This window comes from Rana temporaria, chromosome 1 (genome assembly GCF_905171775.1).
Source record: "Rana temporaria chromosome 1, aRanTem1.1, whole genome shotgun sequence".
Lineage (NCBI taxonomy): Eukaryota > Metazoa > Chordata > Amphibia > Anura > Ranidae > Rana > Rana temporaria.
This window is the reverse complement of record NC_053489.1, coordinates 112,655,337-112,672,566: the sequence shown is the minus strand read 5'-3', so window position 1 is coordinate 112,672,566 and position 17,230 is coordinate 112,655,337. Positions and strand designations below refer to the sequence as shown.

General features: G+C 38.3%; 1 protein-coding gene across 1 annotated transcript in view; it reads left to right on the top strand.

The window, feature by feature from the left end:
- Positions 1-16,989, top strand: part of EDIL3 (EGF like repeats and discoidin domains 3) — an 862,525-nt gene extending 845,536 nt beyond the window's left edge. Inside the window, exon 11 of the mRNA XM_040341735.1 lies at positions 13,882-16,989. Coding sequence (XP_040197669.1) covers positions 13,882-14,031 — 150 coding nt within the window. The 3' untranslated portion in view covers positions 14,032-16,989. The remainder of the gene's footprint in view (positions 1-13,881) is intronic.
- The last annotated feature ends 241 nt before the right edge of the window (positions 16,990-17,230 follow it).

Genomic DNA, 17,230 nt, shown 5'->3' with positions numbered 1-17,230 from the left:
AAAGATGGCGGCTTACGTCACAGATACCATAAATGTTAGAAGTAACTGGCATGATATAGATAAAAATGTATTTAATCGGCCAAATGCTTCTAAGTCAGTAAGGACTGGGAGCCCAGCGGAAGCTGTATGATGTTCTACAACTGTGTTACTTCAATGTTGAACAAATTCATTTTTCGGGGAGTGTGGTATAGATCGGTTTTAAACATTTTAACTTTTAAGCTGTATTATGAAAAGAAAAATCAGAAGGACAAGTAGTATAGTTTAATAAAGATGTTGGTCTAAGGAAAATATTTTAAGTATAAAGGAAAAGACACACCCATTGTCCTTCAGTATGTTCACTGCAGAGATAGGGCCAGATTCACAAAAGAGATACGACGGCGTATCTCCTGATACGCCGTCGTATCTCTGAGATACGATTGTCGTATCTATGCGTCTGATCCTAAGATGCGACAGGTGTAATTGACTTACACCGTCGGATCTTAGGCTGCAATTCTAGGCCGGCCGATAGGTTGCAATTCCATTGCGGTCAGCGTAGAATATGCAAATGACTAGTTACGCCGATTCACGAACGTCTGCTTTGCCCGTCGCTCTAAATTGACGTTGTTTCCATAGAGATACGCGGCGTAAAACTAAGGGTGCCCTCTAGGTGGCCTAGCCAATGTTAAGTATAGCCGTCGTTCCCGCGTCAACATTTTAAATTTCACGTAGTTTGCGTAAGTCATCTGTGAATGGCGCTGGACGCCATTTACGTTAACGGTGAATGGCATGAATGCACGTCGGGAAATGTTAGGGACGGAGCATGCGCAGTACGTTCGGCGCGGGAACGCGGCTACTTTAAATGGTGCCCGCCCCATTTGAATTAGGCGGGCTTGCGTCGAGCGGATTTACGCTACGCCGCCGCAAGTTTACAGGTAAGTGCTTTGTGAATCAGGCCGCCGCAGTGTAACATATTTCTACGTGAATCTGTCCCCCAGTGCTTATGTAAAGGCTGTTTAAAGGAACTCATGCTATCCCTTTTGCTATCCCATAGAACAGCACTTGTGAATAGAGACTGTTGTGAGCATTTTAATGCTCACTCTTTCATGTTACAGCTCTCTAGAAATTTATAGTTCAAGCACAGTGATACTATGATCATTAAACCAGGTTCTGGTACTTTTGGCAGAGTGGGCAGGCGCCAAGTCCTGCTGGAAAATTAAATCAGCATCTTCATGAAGCTGGTTAGCTGAGGGAAGCATGAAGTGCTCTAGAATTTCCTGGTAGAGGGCTGCGCTGACTTTGGACTTGCTAAAACACAGTAGATCAACACTAGCAGATGATATGGCTCCCATATCATCACGGACTGTTGGAAATTTTGCATTTTATTTGGAAATCAAGGACCCTGACCCTGAAGGAAGAGTGGAGATCCCAAGTTGCGTGAGGTCCAGTGTTAAGTTTACACAATCAGTTATGATTTGGGGAGCCATGTCATCTGCTGGTGTTGGTCCACTGGGTTTTATCAAGTCCAAAGTCATGCAACCCTCTAACAAGAAATTCTAGAGCACTTCATGCTTTCCTCTGCTGACCAGCTTTATAGAGATGTTGATTTCATTTTCCAGCACCTGCCCACACTGCCAAAAGCACCAATACCTGGTTTAATGATCATGGTATCACTGTGCTTGATAGGACAGCAAACTCACCTGACCTAAACCCCATAGAGAATCTGTGGGGTATTGTCAAGAGGAAGATGAGAGACACCAGACCCAACAGTTCAGATGAGCTTAAAAGCCACTACCAAAGAAACCTGGGCTTCCATAGCACCTCAGCAGTGCCATAGGCTGATCGTCTCCATGCCACACCGCATTGATGCAGTAATTCATGCAAAAGGATCCCTGCCTTGAGGGCATAATATGCTTTACATGGACATACTTTTCACTAAGCCAACATTTCTGTAGTAAAAATCCTTTTTTTTTAATTGGTCTTATGTAATATTCTAATTTTCTGAGACACTGAATTTAGGGTTTTCACTAGCTGTGCCATAGTCATCAAAATTAAAAGAAAGAAATGCTTACAAATATCAGTCTGTGTAACTTTTTGAATTGAATTACTGAAATAAATCGACTTTTTGATGATATTCAAATTTTATGAGATGCACTTGAATACCTGGGTGTTCACTCCATGTATTAGCATACTTCCCCCCTCAAACTCTGTTGGGGATTCAGTGAGCACACCCACCTCAGTTTTGCTTGAATATCCAGTAAGTACACCCACATCAAACTCCGTTGGAGTTCTAGTGAGTAAAGACATAACAAGTGTTGCCAAAGAAGTTACTTCTGTGGATTTACTAAACATTGAGAATTGTAACAACCATAATGACAGCTGCTGATATCAAAAATAAGACACGGTTCACACTGGGGCGACACAACAGGCGGCTCAGCCGCCTGACGTGTCGCGTCCCATTGAATGCAATGGAACCGTTCTAATAGGAGCAACGCAAGTCGCTCCGACTTAGAAAAAAGGTTCCTGTAGTATTTCGGGGGCGGCTCGGGGCCATCTGCATTGACTTCTATACAGAAGTCATTTTGCGAATCGCCTCTGAAGTCGTCCTCGGGACGACTTGCAGAGTCGCCCCCGAAGTCGTGTCGCCTATGTGTGAACCGACTCTAACTGTCAACGGCATTTAAAAGAATATTGTTATTATCATCTACTTTTATTATTATTAATAGTGATATTGTTTAACCTTCCTGGCGGTGTTCCCGAGACTGACTCGGGGTTAGATTTTCCTGCTACGATCGGTAACCCCGAGTCAGTCTCGGGCTTGCCTCGCTAGATCCACAGGCACTTTTTACTTACCTTGTCCCTGGATCCAGCGATGCCACCGCGCTGTGTGAGCGAGCGGGACCTCGCTCGATTCACATAGTGCCTCCGTGTGACGCCGATCTCCGTTCCCTGCGACGTTACGACGCACGGGGACGGAGAACGGCGCCAAATTCAAAAACGTAAACAAACACCTTACATACAGTATACTGTAATCTTATAGATTACAGTACTGTATGTAAAAAAAACACACCCCCCCTGTCCCTAGTGGTCTGTCCTGTGTCATGCATGTCATTTTATATAATAAAAACCTTTTTTTCTCCCTGCAAACTGTAGATTGTCCATAGCAACCAAAAGTGTCCCTTTATGTCAAAAATAGTTTTAGATCAGCTAAAAAACAGCGATAATAAATTATAATCACTTGCAGAATTGTGCGATAGCGATTTGTGGGGAAATTCGTCATAAAAAAAAAAAATAATGACAGCAACAATTCTGCAACTGAGCAAATTTCAGTGATTTTAATTTGATTACATTATTGAATAATTTTTATTATAATTATATTATTATTTGTTATAATTATTTATAATTATTTATTATATTATAATTTATAATTTTGTTTTTAAAAAAATGTCATACCCGGGATGCCTATTAGAATCTTGTTTGGTCAGATTTAAGTGAATTATTTCTAAAAATTACAGACCTACAGTATAAAACGCCAAATTTCCTTGCAAATAATGGTACCGCTTTCAGCATGTTTTTTCGGAAAGAATCATACCGCCAGGGAGGTTAAAGTAGCATGTATTAGATTATTCTCATATACTAAATGTTCAGTGGTTTTTGGGCAATCTGAATCTTCATAAAAGGGTTGATTAGCTGAAGCGCGTACTGCATAACTCAGTTTACATTACATTGCATGTTCTAATATTTTTTTTAGAACAAATGCAAAGTTATTTAAGCTACACAAACTGTGTCAGCATACTAGATGTAAATCTAGCTAAATGTTATGTATTTTATGTATTTTCATCATGCCATATAGTAAATTTAAATAGGGGCTTTAAATTCCAGCAAATTCAGGTAGGAGAAAATAGATGGCACAGAAAGAAATACAGCAATAAACACACAGAATTGAAATACTAGTTCAGGTTATTAGCAAAAGGTGGAACCTAAAGAAGAAGTATGGTAATATGCAAAAGCACAACTTTTTGGTTAAGTTTACATTTTCCCTTATGTATTAGTGGTTTTCATTTGATGTATACAAAGCTCCAAACAAATTAGAACAGGACATTATATAGCGGTATTAGTTTAACTATTAAATATTCTCAGATTAACAACCCCTCTTTCCTGCATGGTCTGAATACTGATCATTAATCACGGTTATATTTTTATTAAATAATCTGATTAACCCTCCTGGCGGCAATCCCAAGTGTGGCTCAGGGTTAAATTTCAGTACCGTTAGCGGTAACCACGAGCCACACTCAGGCCCCGTACACACGACCAGTTTCCTCGGCAGAATTCAGCTTCCGACCGAGTTTCTGGCTGAATTCTGCCGAGAAACCCGGCCGTGTGTACAGTTTCGGCCGAGGAAGCCGACGAGGAGCTCGACGAGGAAATAGAGAACATGTTCTCTATTTCCTCGTTGTTCTATGGGAGCTCTCGTCCCGCCGAGGTCCTCGGCGGCTTCAGGGCTGAACTGGCCGAGGAACTCGATGTGTTTGGCACGTCGAGTTCCTCGGCCGTGTGTACGAGGCTTCAGGATGCATTGCAGAATCCTTGTACAGCATACTTACCTTGTCACAGGATTTTGCAATGTCCCCCCGCTGTGTCCCCCGTTGGATCCTCTGCCCGATGCTATGTGTGCCAGGCTCCGTTCCCTGTGAGTGCAGAGCCATATTCAAAAAGTACAAAATGCATAACACATACAGTACACTGTAATCTTATAGATTATATTACTGTATCAAATCATTTCATCTCCCTTTTGTCCCTAGTGCTTTGTCCAGTGCCCTGCATGCAGTTTTATATTATATACAGTAAAACCTTGGTTTGAGAGTAACTTGGTTTGAGAGCGTTTTGCAAGACAAACAAGATTTTTAATAAATTTTGACTTGATATACAAGAGATGTGTTGATATAATAGTAGCGTCATGTCACAACTGAGTATAAAACAGAAGAGAGGCACTGCTAAGTGTAGCAATATGGTTACAGTTAATAAAGGTACAACGTTTAGAAACGGTTGAGGATTAAAAGAGGCACATCTAAGTATGCAGGCATCCGGGGTAATGCTGTCCACATAGACCATTCTCTGCACCGCCATTGATGTCGTCCCTTTCAAGCCTCGCTTTCAGATTGCTCTACTGCAGGGTAGTCTTCCCGGTCACAATTGCAGACTGACAATGGTGATAGCAGGCCGTGAGGAGGACGGTCTATGTGGATCGCTTTACCCCAGATGCCTGTATATTTAGATGTACCTCTTTTAATCATAAACCATGTGAGTTGCTAAATGTTGTACCTCATTAAATGTAACCATATTGCTACACTTAGAGGCGCCTCTCTTCTCTTTTATACTCTGTAGCTCCTTCTGGATTTTGCTTCTAATCCCCTTGTGGAGGCTTCCATTTGTGGATGGACATTTTATGGTTACAATTTATCACATTGCTATTATCTTTTTATATGGACTATGGACTGAAGGACTTATGAAAAAATGGTTGTGGAACAAATCATTTGAGTTTCCATTATTTCCTATGCGAAAATTTACTTTGATATACAAGTGCTTTGGATTACAAGCATGCTTCCGGAAAAAAATATGCTTGCAATCGAAGGTTTTATTGTATATTGTTCTTTCTGCCTGAAAACTTGAGATTGTTCATGGCAACCAAAAAGTGTCCCTTTACGTTAAAAGCGGATTTAGACCAGCTAAAAAACAGGGATGATAAATTAGAATACTTGCAGAATTACAGGCCTACAATATAAAATGCAAAATTTATGTGCAAAAAAATGTACCGCTTTGAGCCAGGGTGGCTACATAAGCAATGGATGAAAAAAAAATGCTTGGGCATAAACTAAAAGTCCATGAAGTTCTTAATTCTAAGACCAAAACCTTTTTTTTTTTCAATTTGGACAGTGTGAGGAAGAATTGGAATCCCTGCCAGTTTATACTTTTATTAACTCCCTGTCTGCCCCTGTTTGTGAGAGTTAGTTGTCACCAGGACTAAAATTAGGGGAAAGTCTAAGTTTTGAGTTTTCATCAAAACAGGAATATAGGGAAAATATTTAATGGGGACACTCATTCCAATGTAAACTGACTCTATAAAGAGATTTTCACTCACTTTCTAAGATGTCTTTGAGACAGAACATAAACAGACAAAAGGGGGCATCCCTAGTGTATTACTAGGGATGGAGGTGTTAGCGGGGTCACATCAGACCTTTATTTTCTTTTTCAGACAGAAAATAAAGGGATTTATCCGTAATGGAAAACACCTGAGAAAAAAGTACTTTAGATACACAAATAGGCTCTTATACTAAAGAAGTTGAGCATGTTTATGCAAAAAGGAGTAAAAATTAATCTCAATTTTCCAAGCAAATGTTTGTTTCAATATTTTATCTGTACATGATTGGAAAATTTAGGTGATTCTTTACTCCTTTTTGTGAGACCATTGTATACACATTTAGTAAATCAGCCTCTTTAAGTCTAATAAAGGGTTAGCACTAGACATAGGTAATAAATATAGACAATGGACCTTGTGCGTAAAGGCTGGGCAAGATAAATTCAGGAATGTTGAAGGGTACAAATAATTATATATTTGCATTCATGTTTGAAGTCCCCACCATAGCTTCTAGCTTTATATTTTTTACCAAGAAGAGAGAGGTACTCACAGTTGCATCAACAGTGACACAGTGATGCTGGAGCTTAATTCAGTTCAGTGTGGAATACTTTCTATGCTGGAACCATTCATGTATGCCCTTGGCACAACGGGGCAATTGATGGGCATTAGGGATGGATACTTTTTACAAGAACATTTTTGTTTTAGATAGGGAAGAGTTACAGCCCTTGTCAGATTATTAATTCTTTTTTTTGCTGTCTGTGTTCAATTGGGGGAATTCAAATGAGAGAAAAAAAGATAGCTGTCCCTACCAACCAACCAACTTCATTGTAAAATTTTCTCTCAAAAATGTGTATGTCCCTCAAAAGATGGGATTGATTTTTTTAAAGGCAAATAGACAGGTTAATTTACAAGGGTATTTTCACTTTCTAGGAAAATGCGGTGAAGTTCTGTGCAAGAGAAAATACTGTATTTTTTCAGTTACAAAGTGAATTTTGACCACATTTACTAAACTAAAGGAAAAGTACACTGAAAAGTGATAATGCACTTGCAAAGTGAACAACCTATTTGCAATTAATACATTAACCCCTATGTTTCAGTGGCAATCGCTAACAGGACAAATAAAGAGTGTGAATCTCCCCAGTGTGAACACAGATAACAATAAAAACAATAAAAAACTGAACAGGAAATTCTATCTTACCCCACTCCATCCAACACTATTATTTCTTTAGATACACTTTGTGGTATGGTGCATTGTGTCCTTTAAAACCTATCTTGGATTGCTGTATTGTGGTCTGTTTCAGGATGGCTTAAGGGATATGTAAACCCTAACAATGAGATCCTCTTATTTGCTCAACTTTGGAACATATTGCATGCTCCGTCTCATGGCTGCGTCATTCATTCACAGTTTCCAGACGGCTTGTAGATTAATTGAACTGTGAGGGCTCTGATTAGCACATTTGTATTTTATTCACAAGCCCTGCAGCTTTCAAAGTGACAGCCCATATGGAGGTATGGCCAGAAAGTTACAGGACTGGTCTGCAGGAGTCCACATTGATCCACTGATATTGGGTGCAATGATTTCCAGGCTCCCGCAATAAAAAATATTAAATGCACATTTTATTTCAGTGAAAATATGTGCAGTTATAATTTTTTCTAAAAAGGTGAACTCAAAATTTAATGTGTATATTGAGATAGTCCATTGGGAGGGTTTGAGTAGCTTACCAAAAGAAAATGTAGCTGACACCAATGACTTCACAAAAAGGGCGTGTGTTGTCAGCCCACGATATGATGCAGAAGTACATTCCTGGCAGCTCAACATGTATTCTTCTGTACTTAAACCATGGGATAAACCATGGTGAAACGTGAATGAAGTACAGAGATGTGCTGCATATTTTTTTATTTATTGCCCTGACATATACTTTAAAAAGAAACAATGAGATATACAATTTTTTAGGAATTTGAATCACCACTCTTAAAGTGGAGTTCCACCCATAAATATAACATTACATTAGTAGTTTTAAAAAAATGTCATTAGTCCTTTTACGAAAACAATATTTTTTTTTAGATGCCTTCAAAGTGTTGTTGCTAGGCAGAATAGTTAATCTTCCCACTTCCTGCACCTAGGTGCTTAATGCTTCCTAACCTACACCGCACAGACTCCTGGGAATGTAGTGGGTGTAACTTTCCAGGAGTCTGTGCACTCCCCAGTCTCAAAGAATCATGTGACTTGGACATGCACAGGTGCTGAAACCTGATCTGACACTGCTTGTGCAGCACTGAGCATGTGCGAGATCTGCAAGGCTGAAATCCAGGAAGTCATACAGTCTGGCTTCATGATGCCCACACTTAAGATGGCCCCAGTCAATTTCTATTTTATAAAGTGTCTAAATGCTGTAACAACCTAACAAAACGGACCTTAGTTTACAGACTAACTTTACTAGAATACATTAAGCTTGTGTATTACAGGGGTATTTATATTTAAAAAGTGAAATTGTGGCCGGAACTCCGCTTTAAGTTATTATACTATTGCAGTTTTATTTCTCAGATATAATGCACTGTGCTGTATTTAGTTGTAGTATCTCCCTATTACAGCAAAAGTGTCACCTTATGAACCATCACCCTATTTATAAAAACAATTGCTTAGCAAATTTCCCAATGAAAGTCCATGCGCATTTATTCCATGAGAATGGGGCAAAAAATAATACAATCAGTTTTTTTCCTGTGCTGTTGAATTTTTTTTGTTATTGTTTAAAGTGGAAAATTGATATTTAGGGCCTAGTGATTGCCATATAGTTGCAACTTTCTATTTTAAATCAATGAAAACCATTTGACTTGTTCAAGAAAGCCTAATAACATTATTTTTTTTTGTCCCATTAACAAAGCAAATACTGTACATGTACTACGCAAGTTTTTTTTTTTTAAAGACCCCAGTATAGGTTTTGAGTGTCTGTTATTTAGCATTAAGCATACTTTAGTAAAGCCCTAAAAGCTAAGTCTTATTCTCTCAAGTATTCATGAATTGTAAGGTTGCACTTTTATACAGTATCAATTCAAGATTAGATAGTCAGATTATTATAGATACATTTTGATATCTGTTTAATTAACTTGTGCTTTGCCCATGCAGAGCAAAGTAACACATACACCTAATTGCCCCTCCCCCCATTGTTCGCCTTGTTTTGTCACCACCTCTCTCTCCTTGCTGGAACACAGTGAAATACTGGTACTTCTGGACATGAATGACTTGTTTTCCCTTTTCCAACTGTACAACATTTGTTGTCTAAATGGCCAATTACTGTCCAGGTGACCTATAACCGTGTGCAAACTCCAACCAGACGGACCAGACTGAACTTACAACCAAACCAAAGAGACTGATAGCTATTGATAAACGAGAATCTAAAATGACTTTTCCCATAATGAATAACAGTGTTGAAGCAAAACAAAAGACCTATAATTATGTTCATATTTACTGTACACATTGAGTCCTTTTTGTGAATTCCTGTTGTAGGTAGCTTAAGACGCTACCTTAAATAGGAATTATGTCTTAAAATTGTTGCATGGTAATATATAATTGTCATATAGATGGATTAGTGGCATGTAGTTTTGTGTATTCAGTCACCATATGGTCTTCAAGAATAGAATTATACATCCTATGAGAAATATTTAGTTTGCAGACCCATCAGTATGTTTTAAGCCAGCTGCTTATGATTGTCTTGAAGATAAGGTTCAGCACAGCAACTGTTTTCTACTGGGTATTGTATCATTTCACCATTAGGCTTAAACTTTTGGATTACACAATGGTGGATTTACTTACTGCATGTACATCTGTTTGGACCTTTAATTAAGGCAAATTGAATGGCCTTTAAGGTTACAGACAGCAGGGATTTGTAAAACACAGTATGTTCCTGTTTAATTATAATTTTTTAATTAAATAGTCTAGGTAAATGTAATGGTATTGTAATATTCAGGGGGGTTTAGCACCTTGGGACCATGTGCAACAGCCGGTTAGCTTAAACATAAAGGTGTTTATTCTTCTTAAGCAAACACGAGAGAGCTTCCCGGCGGCAAAGCAAAACTTCAGGAAATGCAACACAAAACTTTGCTTATGTTCAGCATAAATAAAACTGTAAAATATGCAAAAGCCAGGTAAGGGTTTAACCCAGGGTTAGCAGCATCCAGCTTCAGATGTTTGTACGTTTGTAGCACACATGCAGCACACAACCAAGTTTCCATTCAACTCTTACACCACCACGCCTAACACTAAGAGCTTCCTGGTGGCTGCTTAGCCCTGTAGGGACTGGTGTCCCCATAGTCAGGAGTAGAGGTGCTTTTCCCTCCCGGATGTCACTCCGAACCACCAAAAATCCGGGTCCCAAATATGTCTTCAATATCAGAGAAAGGACTGTCTCCTTTTCATGAGTACCTTGAAATTTCTCACTCATCTCAGGTGAGAGCCCTGAGTACCTTAAAGGACCACAACCTAAATATTGGTGCCACATAGCACCCATATAGGACCCATCCTTGGCATCCTGTACAGTATAGATAAGGTTATCTAAGGATGCAGCTTCTTCCACCACTCACTGGGGATTGTCTACTCTATATATACTAAATTTTGATGCTGAAAAAGAGGAATTTTACAAGGTGCTTACATTTTTTTTCGCACTGTCCCCATGTTTAAAAATCATAGCATAAAGCCCAACTCCTCTACCTGTGACTTAGATATGGATACCAGGAAAATAAATCAGAAAAATAGATAAACTGGTATAGGAAGGTACAGGCAATAAAATACCTCACAGAGGTTGTATCCCTTCTTAGGCCCCGTACACACGGCCGAGGAACTCGACGTGCCAAACACATCGAGTTCCTCGGCCAGTTCAGCCCTGAAGCCGCCGAGGAGCTCGGCGGGCCGAGAGCTCCCATAGAACAATGAGGAAATAGAGAACATGTTCTCTATTTCCTCGCCGAGGTCCTCGTCGGCTTCCTCGGCGAAATTGTACACACGGCCGGGTTTCTCAGCAGAATTCAGCCAGAAACTCGGTCGGAAGCTGAATTCTGCCGAGGAAACTGGTCGTGTGTACGGGGCCTCACTCTACTGCAAACATGGTTTTGTTGCTGTTCCCATTAAAGTGATTTTGCTATCACTTCCTGTTCCTGAAAACTCACCAATCATCACTAGGGCACTGACACATTTCCTATGTTCAAAAAAAATTAAAACAGTTTTAGTTTGAGCTGAGCTTTGAAGGAAATAAAAAAATAAGACATACCTAAAACATTCTGTTTTTTATTTTACTAAAATGTATCCAGTAATCGAATATAGCTAGAAGATAAACATGCCAATTAGCAGGACTCAAGAACTTTCACTAAGAAAGAACTAAGGGCCAGATTCACAAAAGGGATACGCAGGCGTATCTGCTGATACGCTGTCGTATCCCTGTTTCTATCTATGCGGCAGATTCATAGAATCAGTTACGCATAGATATCCCTAAGATCCGACAGGTGTAATTGTTTTACACTGTCGGATCTTAGGATGCAGTTCCGCGGCCGCCGCTGGGGGGAGTTCGCGTCATAAACCAGCGTTGGGTATGCAAATTAGGAGTTACGGCCGATCCATGACGGTTTTTCGCGTTCGCTACGTCGCCGCTAGTATAGTTTCCCGTCGCTAAGTTACACTTTTTTTTGGTGCCTTAACTTCAGTCATTGCTGTCTAAAGTATGGCCGTCGTTCCCGCGTCGAAATTTAAAAATCAACGTCGTTTGCATAAGCCGTCCGGGAATACGGAAGTACGCTACGCGCATCGCCGTTCAAAAAAATGACGTCACGGCACGCAAAGCACGGCGGGAGTTCGGAAACGGAGCATGCGCAGTAGGTCCGGCGCGGGAGCGCGCCTAATTTAAATGGCACACGCCCATTTGAATTGGCCCGCCTTGTGCCGGAGGCCGCGGCCGTAGGTTTTCATCGCAAGTGCTTGGTGAATCAGGCACTTGCGATGAAAAATTGCGGATAATTTTTTTTATTTAGTATAAGTTATGCCGCTGCAATTCTTCGTGAATCTGGCCCTAAGAGTTTTTATATTTCTCTTGTCTAATGCCCTGTACACACGATCGGTTCATCTGATGAAAACGGACTGATGGATTTTTTCATCAGATATCTGATGAAGCTGACTTTCATCAGTCATGCCTACACACCATCGGTTAAATTAACGATCCTGTCAGAACGCGGTGACGAAAAACACAAAGACGTGCTGAGAAAAATTAAGTTCAATGCTTCCAAGCATGCGTCGACTTGATTCTGAGCATGCATGGATTTTTAACCGATGGACGATCGGTTTTTCTATCATTTTTTTAACCATCAGATAATTTTAAATCAAGTTCCTAGTTTTTTAACCGATGGATAAAAAACCAATGGGGCCCACACACGATCGGTTTGTCTGATGAAAACGGTACATCAGACCAATTTCATCAGACAAACCGATCGTGTGTACGCGGCAATAGTGCAGGCAGGTATCTTAAACTCTGTATGTCAAGGACTATGGTTCTGCCTCTCCTCTCTTCAGTAACTACTTCCCAAAACCCTTAAAATATTTACTTACAATGGTTCTTCTGAATCTTCACGGAAAATGATAGCTTTAGAACATCTCATCAGGGCCACATCTAAAGAAAATAAAAGAAAGACAAACAAACAGTAAAAATAGAAAACGTAGGTGTTAAGAATAGTGGTTAGGTTGCAGTTTTAGGATAGGATGAGGTCCAATGTTCTGTGTGACAGTTAGGGGCTAATTTGACGTGTAACTTTAGTTGTAAACTGTTTAGTATCAGGTTTTAGCTATAATAACATTATTATCAAATAATGATATGCACAATTTTCATTGGTGCCAAATACATGCACATGACCAAAGGTCACATTGTCCTTTTTATTGCTCTGAAACTTTAAAGTTTACCTGTGCCCAGATTTATGGGCAGTGAAGTATTTACAAGTATCTTAAAAAGTCGTAAATGAGCTTAAAATAAGTCATTGTTTGACTTCTCTAGCTGTACTGTCATTTATATTTAAAGATCCCCATCAAGACTCTCCAGTCAGTTTTGAGTCAGTTTATGACAGCTTAGAAGCACCTTCTGAGTGTTTACATTACATAGAAAATAGCTGAGATTTCTGTGACCCTGTTGTAAATCTGAATTTCTCCACAATGCCTAAGGTCTGGTTCAGACTATTTCATCTCTGTGAACCACGTTTGGGTGGCATGGCAGCTCAATCATTTGAACGGGCCGCTATGCCTGCGTTTCATGTAGGAAAAAGGTTCCTGCACCATTTTTAAAACATAGCGGCAGGGAAATCAAATGGTGTTTTTGCTCAATGCAATTTACTCACAGTTTCCACACCTGCAAACGTGCTGTGTTTTAAGATGCATGACGGTGCCATTAAGCACAAAGGCACATTTTTAAAGAGCAGTATGTTTTAGCTGCGTATGGTTGTGATTCCCATGCCTGAAGCCATCTGTAATAGTGTAAACTAGGCCTAAAGCTACAGACGTAAGTGAGGACTTGTTTTGCTATTGCTGCATGTTTAGAATATGCAATTACTTGTGCATAGTCTGGCACAGGTGTCATTCTTTAATTTCAGAAGCCCAAAAGACAATATGATCACATCATTGCTCACTCAAGGTACAGATGGAACCTTTAAGTTAGGCAAAATTATTATTATTCTGATAAAGCACGTTGTCATTGTCACCTCTTGTGATGCAACTCTTAAAACATATATATTTTTTTCATTTACAGGTATTTCAGGGAAATTTTGACAATGATACACATAGAAAGAATGTGATCGATCCACCAATCTATGCAAGATTTATAAGGATCCTTCCTTGGTCATGGTACGGCCGAATTACATTAAGAGCTGAGCTATTAGGGTGCACTGAAGAGGACTGAAAATACCCATCAAAGAACCACTCAAAATAAGTCATCATTTGCAAATTTAAAAAAAACTGAAAAACCTGAATGAGAACATGAATGGATTTTCATTGAATAAGTGCTCACCTTTTGGTAGGCTGGTAACTGTTTTTTGCGAGGTAGTCTGTGCCTGCCCTTAATGAACCCACCAGATTATGTCCTTCAAATATTGTCCCTTTGTAATGAAATGTTTTAATTTTCTTCTAAGTTGTTCACACTGGTTGAAATACGTTGAGGAAGAAAGACAGCATCATTTTTTTTTTTTTTTTTTTTACAGTTTTTTTTTGTTTGTTTGTTTATGAGCCAGAAAAATGCAATTATAACAATTCTCTTCAGAGCCAAAAAAGAGAAAAAAACAAATACCAATCGAAAACCCATTTTCCTATCTACAATACACATTTAGTTGTAAAAGGTGATGCTGCAGCTTAGCAATAAGATTTCTCTGGGATGACTGCATTATCCTAATTGTTTCCCTCGTGCCTATCAAAATATTAATATTTACATCTTAGATCTTAAAAATACATTTGACTTACACCTATGAAATTGCAAACTTCAAATGTTTCTTTCCTCTTAATTTCATTCCTATTGTGCATGTTCTTGAGGCATGTTATTACTTGTGTTAGAGACATTTCCTTCCTTAGTGACCTGAATACTAAATAGGAACAAACTACGAAAATAGGCTTTCTTTTCTGCATGTCATAAAAACAGCAATACATCAATATCTCATTCCTGTTTAGTTTATCACATAGAATGCACTGACGCCCAAGATTATTATACTAGCAAATCTCTTCTGAATTTGCCCAAGGCATTATAGTTTTTTAAACATTTTTTCAGCATTGGAACAGTGCTAGCCATTTTACTTAGTTTGCAATATTACATATTCATGTATCTCTCTTTTGGTATGAATTATATTGTTGCATGGAGGGAGATGAGAATAATGATAGGTTTGTGTGCATACCTTTTGTTTGTCATTATATGTCTCATGCGTTCAGTTTACTGGAGCATATGTTTCAGGTTATACAAAAGTTTAAAATCTATTGTATGTATCTAAGATCTATTGTATGGAATATGTGCAGTTTATTTGACAGCTGTGGACCTACATATGTATTGGTGTAGATGGTAATGCTGGTTTTTGAAAACACCTGTTGATAGAGACTGTGATAATGTAGTAATGCCTACTCAATGTGTTCTTCATTTAAACTGGTTGTATGCAAACCCATCTTCTATATGTTAAGTCATACTAAGATGCAAAGATGAGTTTAGAGGTCACACAAGAGATGGAGGGGTGCATGGGCCCTGCAAATTCACATGCACACAAACAATTCACTTAAATTGTTAAAAGAATGCGCCCAGTTGTGGAAAAATGGTGAGGTCCCGTGTAACATAACTTTTTACTTGTTTCATTTTTAATTGTGCTGCATACAAAATGCCACTAGATGTCAATGTCCTGTCTGTCTGTATAATGTCCTTCAAAAGATATATATATTGTGTATGATGTTGTATTCAACCTTGGTGAACAATATTAAAGAGAAAGTCAAACATAATGACCTATAGCAAAGAAAATATGTGATGAAAGATCATTCATTTGGAAAGCAGCCCAAACAATGCACTTTATGCTATAGTATTTACAAACATTAGTCGTGACTTTCTTCAGATACATTTGCTGTAGATTGTTGCTTTTTTGACCAAATGCACTTTCTCATCATTTTGTGTGTACAAGATTCATTGATTGTTCTCTTATTTATGAAATTATTATTCATTTTATTTTAAAATTAGCATTTTTCTTTACTGCAGAAAACACCACATGGCAGTTTCCATGTTCATGAAATTGTAACTGTTAATATTTTGCTCAAAAAGAGGATCTGAACTCTGGAAGCTGTGCACAGAAAATAAAAAGGCAAGCATAGGGTAAAGGACTAGTCACCAATATTATCGGTGGGCTCCCTATAGCTAATCTTTCTCCCATTACTGACTGAACAAACCAAATTTTGCACTCTGTGTCTCTGTGTGGGGGCAACTATCTTGGTAGAGGCGACTTAGCTTTTTTTTTTTTTTCGAAACACACAGAAAGGAGAACAGCGAGAAGCACATGACATCACCAAATGTATTTCTGAACTGAATAAATTAGCAGTTCTTTAAATCTCTCACTGCATATATAAAGCAATGAGGCTGTAAGCACAGGAGTGCCTAGACGTCCTCACTTCTTGAGTTCAAGTCCACTTTTATGTCGAAAAGGTTCTCTCAAATGAAGTATTTATGGCAGATCAAATATAAGTGTCTATGTATGAATGCAGACAGAAAGTTTACTTCTATGTTACTTAATATTTTACCATGTGGTGTAATAAATATATGTTCATGTCATCACAAGAAGAGTTTTGTATGTAAACTATTTAAAAAATGAAGGAGGTTAGATTACCGTTTGCATTTGTAAAGTATGTTTATGTATTTTTTTAATACAAAAAGAAACAAAGAATGGATTTGTTTTATTAACATAATAGGAGCTATATATCAATTTCAGGACATAATGTGGTAATATAAAGACCAGATTACCTGTACACATTCCTAAATAATTTTATGCATTCTACTTTGCCTGTTTATTTTACTTTTATGACCCCCGATATATTTTATCCACTTACCCAAAGGGCTTGTCACAAAAACTGGTTTTAGTTTTATGTTGACTTTCTCTTTTGATATAAATATTTAAGCTTTGAAGACTAAAAGGTACTGTACAATATATAAAATATATAATGAGGGTTAGGGATTTCACTTGTTAGCCATTCAACAAATATCGAATACGGTAACCTTTGCAACTTTTAAAGCTATATAACATTGATATGTTTTGTAAATATTTAAATCATTTAGGTTGATGTAAAATGAGTATGACATTGTCAAGTCTTCAAACCTCAAATAAACTTTTGAAAAACTAGGTTATTTTTATATGTTTTCTGTGTGTTTTATTGTATTTCTTTGTATACAGATACTTCTTGTTTTAACGACTCCTCAGACTTACAACCAGCTCTTCCCACTCTAGCATTGCGTCTATACATTATTGTATTTTACAGTACAGAATTAAAATTTTTGTTCTGCACTTATGCAAATTAAAACAATGTTATCGAGCTGGAGTTTAGTGTTTAGACCTTTTTATCACAATACAGTACAATACAAAAGCTAAGAATGC